This window comes from Micropterus dolomieu, linkage group LG23 (genome assembly GCF_021292245.1).
Source record: "Micropterus dolomieu isolate WLL.071019.BEF.003 ecotype Adirondacks linkage group LG23, ASM2129224v1, whole genome shotgun sequence".
Classification (NCBI taxonomy): Eukaryota; Metazoa; Chordata; class Actinopteri; order Centrarchiformes; family Centrarchidae; genus Micropterus; species Micropterus dolomieu.
In genome coordinates, this window is record NC_060172.1 from 27,960,265 (window position 1) to 27,967,779 (window position 7,515).

A 7,515-nucleotide genomic window follows, 5' to 3' on the forward strand; every position below is an offset into this window, starting at 1 on the left:
CAGCTCTCCCAGCTTGTGCGGTGAAACCCTTACAAATGGTTCAGAACGCAGCAGCGCGTCTGGTTTTTGATCAGCCCAAAAGGACTCATGTCACTCCATTACTCAGTGACCTCCACTGGCTCCCTGTGGCCTCCAGAATCAAATTCAAGTCACTAATGCTTGCATACAGAGTGACCACTGGGTCTGCACCCATCTAACTAAACTCCATAATACAAACTTACGTTCCTTCTCGGCTGCTACGCTCCTCCAACGAACGCCGCCTGGCTCTGCCATCCCTTCACACAAAGCAATCCCGGCTATTCTCATCTGTGACACCACGATGGTGGAACGAGCTACCACACGCCATCAGAGCAGGGGTGTCCCTCTCTAACTTCAAGAAGCTCTTGAAAACTCATCTCTTCCGAGAACACTTCCTCTTATAACACCTCTAACTCCTAACCTCTAACATGCACTTCCTGTGCTCTTCTTCTATCCCCTACAATTATCTTGTATTGATTGAACTTTTTGTTTTGATTGCACTTAACTTTTACCCCATTGATGTGATATGTACTATGAGCTCTTACTAGTATTTATTGCTGCTCTTACTAGTATGTATTGTCAGTTGTAGATCTGTAGTTGATGCTCTGTTGATGCTTGTATGTTGTTCCTCAAATGTAAGTCGCTTTGGATAAAAGCGTCTGCCAAAGGAGTAAATGTAAATGATACAGTAGATGCTGAAATAGGCAAAAGCCTAACTGTGCACAGTATGTGAAAGCGTACTGGACGTGTGTCTACAGAGCAAGGTTATTATAGTTTTGGGGTTTTCATTAGTTTTTGTTTTTAATTTCAGTTTAGTTTTAGTTTGACATTTGTTTGCTAGTTTAGTTTTAGTTTGAGTCTTTGTCGCTGCACGATGCCAAGCTCTGTTCAGTTTAGTTTTTTCACCAAACATGAAAATACAAGTACAATCATTAGAAATAATGCAGATTTGTGAAAAGGGACACCCTTTTTTAAGATATCTGAAGCTTGTACATAGGGCTCCAAACACTAACCAATCACAGAGCTTACGGCCCGCGTCGACTCAACTGTGTTTTCGAAACGGGCTAAACTGCTGTCTCAGAAGGTGCCCAACAGGACAGCGAGCTTTCGAAATCTGGTCAAGATGGCGGACAAACAAGCCGAATTTGTACACAAATATACATTTTTAAAGGTTTTTAGTAGTTTTCTCGCTTTGATTTTTGAAAATCTAGCGAGAACAAAACATTGAACTATAATATTAGTTTGTTCAGTATGATTTCTGAGGCGTCTGTTAGCCGTTTGGCTTTTCAATAGCTAGTTAGCTTATGCTAAGGCTAGCGTCTCTTCTGACAGCCAGAAGTCACACGTTGCTGTAAGTGCTGCCCTAGAAGGCTGTTCGAAACTAATGTAAACAGAGCTGCCTTCACTTGAAAGTGATTCCTTCTGAGGCAACTGTCTACTACTGTATCGAAGCAGCGAGGCAACTGCCTTCCGTTTCGAACACAGCCGATGTGTAGTTACATTTTTGAGGAGGTGCACGTCAGGCAACGGTAAAGCCTCTGCGTAGCCCCGTAGCCTATGCCGTCACCTACGCCATCGATTTGACTCAGAAGTATAAACTGCCCTTTAAAGCAATCATGGCAGGACAGCCACACGACACGCAGTGTGCCAGCTCTTCACACAGAGGACAAAATCATAAACACACCCGCGGCTCACCAACAGGTGCCTATCAGCTAATCACCGCGCACACCGCTGAACTGCCGGTCCGGCCAGACCAACTCCCCCGCAACGTCAGTTCCCCCGGCTTCATATCCACAGGAAATGTAGGCTTATTTAGGCCCTATGAAAAAACATAAATCAATAAAAGAAAACTAAGGACATTACTCTTTCATTTTAGTTAGTTTTGTAAACCTACAATACAGTTTTAGTTTATTGTCGTTTTGTAAAGCCTCGTTATTATTTCAGTTAATGACGATGTTTTTTCACATCTAGTTTTCGTTATTTTGTTCGTCTTCGTTAATGATAACCTTGCTATAGAGAGCACAAGAAACTGCATTGTTTGTTTTTAGTTTCTAAAGAGGGCCGCACAGAAACAGTTATGGGTAAACCAAATTTGAAAGGGACATTTGTGACATAATGTAACATAATATTTCTGAATGTAAATTTGATAAACAATAAATCTTAAAAAAAAAAAAAGGTGCAATGAATGAATGAAAATCAACTAAACATAAAAAATGTCCGTATTCAACAGAAAAATACATATGGACACCTTCTGAATTCAAGTTTCTCTCTTCCACCAAACTACAGCTGCTGTAAATCAACTGTACTCCCTGTCTCAAACTGGCCTCCGTTGGTCTCAGGCTGTGCTCTGTCTCGCACACTCGGCTCCTGTTCTGGTGCCCATTCTGGACTCAGTCAACTAAGGACTGCTAAATTGGCTGCATGGCTAACTGAGCGAATAAGCTAACGGCAGTTAGAAGCAGATGTGACCTGATATGTGATATACTGCCCCCTTGAGTGTGAAGTCAACAGGTTCTCCACCTGTAGTCTCTGTTCTTAAACATTGCTCCTTTAAACCTGCATAACCTGCTTTTTGGCCACTTGGGGGCAGCATAAGACTCACTGGGTCCCAATGTGTCGGACGGGAGGACAGCCCGTCAAGATCAGTCCAGCGGCTGAAAACACACACTCGGGTGGCACTGACATTGCAGGAATGCAGAGGCGTACCAGCTTTGCCAGTCTGGGGAATCTCCCCGCATTAACATTCCACCAGTTTTGCTGGCTTTATATCCAAGGATGGGTGAATGTCCCGTTAAAAGTGCTCAACCTCCACGTCCATGCTGCCAGAGCTGTTGAGTACTGCTTCCCCAAAAGTAGAGCAATGGCGGAGGCTTCACACACGGCTGCTGCTCCTGGCACTATTGACTGGCTTTGTTGGCCACAACACCTTCGGCTTGTGGGTTAAGGGTGGCCACCCTCACTGCCTCTCCCAGATCAACCAGTGTTGCTGATGGAGATGGAGTATTAGCAGTATCCAGCTTGGTGACAGTCTGTTTGGATAGGACAGTGACTACAGCCCTCCTCTGCTCCACTAGCCAGACACACATCACAGACAGAAGTCTCGGTGGGCCTGGTGGGCCGTTGGAGTGGCTGTGCCATTTGTTGTTGCTTTTCTTCTAGAGCTTTGGTGGGGACTATGGTTACAGTAGCTACCAGCCACGGAGATTACCTTTTTGAGGTAGACGATCAATCTGTCATTGATCTCAAGCTGATTAATGATAAAAAAATCCTTATTGCAGCCCCAGACAACTGTGTGTGTGTGTGTGTGTGTGTGTGTGTGTGTGTGTGTGTGTGTGTGTGTGTGTCACGAGTGATTCTGTATTCATGAATCCATTTGTGACCCTGTCACTCAGGTGCCATGAAAGTTTTTAAAATGTAATTTAATTTACAGTTGTTTGCTACAGTAAATCCTTTCATGATCCTCGCTACTATAAAAAAAAAAGAAAACTCTTTGGTAGAAGCTCCACTCCGTCTCCTCTGTCAAGGACAAATCAATCACTCAGTCCCTGGAGGAATACCAGCTGGCATTTGAACTTGAATTTGATTGTGCCATTTGGCCTTGTGTGGAGATTGACTACGCTTTTCCTCATTCCTGCCATTCAATCTTCAAATTAATTTCCCTGTGTTTACAGGAGATTTCTGTCTAAAGGAAACAAACAAATGGTGGTTTTCGCACAGCTGGCCCAAGCACACTTTTGTCTATTTATTCATTGCTGGATGTTTTAAACTGCTCTGATGAGATTTGGCAATGAAGTTGGATCTCCTAAAGAGGCAGGAAGAATAAAGTGCATAACATGAGTTTAACAGTGGTAATGAAGACTTAAATGGTGCAGGGTCTTTCTGTGCCAAGATAGAACAAAGTTTCTTGTAGTATTGCTGGAAAGTTTTGGTAGAAGATATAGAGGACACAGAACAATAAATCAACATGTAGTCTGTGCCCTAGTGTCCATGTGTGTTCATCAGTCTTTGTGACCTGGAGAGTTCTCTGTTGTCTGCACTGGGCATCTAATTCAGGACCAAACTTAATGTGGTATAATTAGCGTAGAAGTTGATAAATTAATTAGATGTGTAGAGATTGGTGATGTCTAAGGTATCTACAAAGAGACTACAATTAATTGATGAACGTAGTGGTTGAGGGACACACTCTTGCTTTTATCAGTCCGCGAAGTTCTTAATTAAAAGCACTGCTATGAGGACAGATGCAGTGTCGTGTTTTAATGCTACTGTATGTTTGCAGACTGTTGGGAGGTCAGTCAGATAAATGAACAGACATCCATCCTGTTAGAGGAGCCCTGTTGATGTGTTGTGTGGAAGCTGCACACCTCTCCTGCTGAGGATGACGACTTCCTGTTGTTAAATCCACTGAGAAACACGTTTTCTACTCTGTTTCAGCTCACTGGTGAGCAGTACAGTAGGCAAGCCCTTTCACTGCACAAGCTAAAGCACAAAGAACAGGAGGGAAATGCAACGCTTTTATTGATTACCAATAATGTGTACTGTTGCATGACATACAGACAGCTTACTTCCATCTCACTCTGTTAACACGGCTGCATTCAGTCTGCACAGCCGCTGTACGCAGCTGATGAGGGTAGTCTGTTGCTAGGACACCAAATCCTACTGAATAGATAATATGTAATAAATTCCTTTTGACTGGTTACTTCCTGCATTAATTTTATTTTATTTGCTTTTTCATGTGTTGGTGGCAACACAAAGACTTTGTTTGCATATTAATAAAACATGAAACAGATGTATTACAAGGTTTCTCTCTGAAGCTCATTTGTGTCAGTCCGTGGTTAGGCTTTGAAAGATAAACACTACATCATTGACAGAGTAGCGACTACAAGATGCAGGATTACAGAACTTTAAAAAAAACGATATTGCCCTGTAACTGGTATGGCATGTGTATCTCTGTGTGCGCGTGTATCATGGTGAATAGAGGACACATGTGCTAGCTAGTTTACATTTGTGTTGGACAGTTTGTTTTCTGTTAAAGCAGTTTGACAGATGGTAAAACATCTTATGACTGAAAGCAGTTTCACATACATTTGCCACAAGTAGTGATGCCACAGCAAATCTTTTGTTTTATTTGTTTACTATCATTTTTTGTCAGATGTTTACTATGTAGGAAATTTTAAAAAAATATATAAGAATAAAATATTCATTTTAGTTCGATTTCTTTCCCTGTAATCCCTCAGAAATGGTGTCGAAATAAAAAAAAAAAAAACCTCAATGACAAAAGGTGTCAATTTGTCAATACATATGCATATTCATGTACCTTAACATGGCACTAGCGGTTCGTTACAGTTTTAAATAGTGTTTGCATTCAGTTGTCAGAACAATAGACCCATTTCACAGCAGACAGGTGTATATAAGATTAACGATGGCTCCATTCCATACCAAGTGTCCCAGTAGGTCAGTGACTGAGCATGCCCAACACCAGACCCATGGCTCAAATGGAATGCAGCCAACATCAATGTCATTAATTCCACCTGTGCTTTTCCTGCTTGACAAGTCAAAATGTCTGCTGTGAAAAGGGACTATTCATGATAAAGGGTTAACTATTACAACCAAATGGATTATCTCTATGTCCCCGTGTCAACTACTATCCTGCAAACTAATCTTTTGCCCTCTCTCCCCTTCAGGAGTACACCATCGATGTCTTCTTCCGCCAGAGTTGGAGGGATGAGAGGCTGAAGTTTGACGGGCCCATGCAAGTTTTACCCCTCAACAACCTCCTGGCTAGTAAGATCTGGACTCCAGATACCTTTTTCCACAATGGAAAGAAATCGGTGGCCCACAACATGACGACTCCTAACAAACTGCTGCGACTAGTTGACAATGGCACGCTTCTCTACACAATGAGGTGAGCTAAATTTGAATTTACTTCCCAGTCAACGCTGACACTTTTTTGTTGAGTACTGTACTTTAACAAGGCCAATGTCCAGTGTTGTCCGGTTTTTCTATAAATATGAAGTAATAGTTCAAAGCTCTGGGTGACAACCGACACTAACAATGGTGGAACCAAATATGAACGGAATCTCGGAGCTGAGAAGCTCCAGTTAAGATAAACCAATGTCGTAGTCCTAAAAAATAAAGTAAAAAAAGAAAAAAAAGCTGTTTACTCCGAGCTCCTCCTGCCTTTCTCGGCAGTTTAGCAGCTCTCCTTCGGCCAGCGGGGTTTTACTTCATTGAAGCCATCGGTGACGTCTGGATAATCCTCACTGATACGCTATCGCGACTCAGCATCATGCGACTTTCTCACCTCGAGTGAGAAAGTCGCATGATGCTGAGTCGTGAGGGAGATACGGAGAGGTACGGAGGGGCCCGGAGAGCCACGATTTCCTTTTGGCCGGTGGGGAGGGGGCTCTCTGTGTCTTGGCATTGTAAACGCACCGCCCCCAATTCTCACTTCACTTGTGGTCTGAAAGCACCATTAAAGGCTGCACTTAGGCACAGCAGGGCTTTGGGCTACTTGCTGATGTTAAGAAGGTATAATGTTTACCATGTTCACCATCTCAGTTTAGCGTGTTAGCATGCTAATATTTGGCAATGAGCATTTAACAAGAAGTACAGCTAAGGCTGGCAGGCATTAGTGTTCAGTACATATTCAAACTAGTCTTCATTAACAAATCTACAAAGTGAACTGACTACACTGAATCACCATTGTCCTGACTGAATCAGTAACTTTCACCAGAGGAGCTCCCCCCTCACTGGTGACTGAAAGCACCACTTTCAGCTCAGCTGTGAAACGCAGTTACTGCCAGATTAAAAGCTTTGTAAAAGACTGCGAACGCCACAAGAACCATTATGATGTCATAGTCCCCTCCAAAAGTATTGGATGGTAAGGCAAATTCCTTGTTGTTCACTGAAGACATGTGGGTAAAAGATCAAAAGATGACTGTGAGACAAGAGTTCAGAATTTCATCTCTCATTTCATGGTATTCACATCTAGATGTGTTAAACAACTCAGGACATATCACCCGTTGTTTGAACCCACCCATTTTTCAAGTGAGCAAAACTATTGGAACATGTGACTGACAGATGTTTCTTGTTGCCCAGGTGTTGCCTTTTAGGTCGATTGTCCAAACATTAAATAGTTCTGCATGACTAGTCTAAGTTTTCATCCTTTCAACCTATAAAGACTGCATTTCCTGTTAAAGAGGATAAACCAACATGAAGACCAGAGAGCTGTCTATGGGAGAAAAGCAAGCTATTGTTAAGCTGAGAAAAGAAGGAAAATCGACCAGAGCCATTGGACAAACATTGGGCACAGCAAGCACAACAATTTGGAATGTCCTGAAAAAGAAAGAAACTACTGGTGTACTGAGCAACAGACGTCGGACAGATCGGCCAAGGAAAACAACAGTAGTTGATGACAGAAATATGGTGAGAGCTGTGAAGAAACCCCTCAAAACATCAGTAAGTGACCTCACCAACGACCTCCACAGTGCAGGGGTG

General features: G+C 42.7%; 1 protein-coding gene across 1 annotated transcript in view; it reads left to right on the plus strand.

Annotated features, from left to right (window-relative positions):
• Positions 1-7,515, plus strand: part of LOC123963692 (gamma-aminobutyric acid receptor subunit alpha-3-like) — a 129,814-nt gene that overhangs the window by 114,009 nt on the left and 8,290 nt on the right. Inside the window, exon 7 of the mRNA XM_046040708.1 lies at positions 5,700-5,920. Coding sequence (XP_045896664.1) covers positions 5,700-5,920 — 221 coding nt within the window. The remainder of the gene's footprint in view (positions 1-5,699; positions 5,921-7,515) is intronic.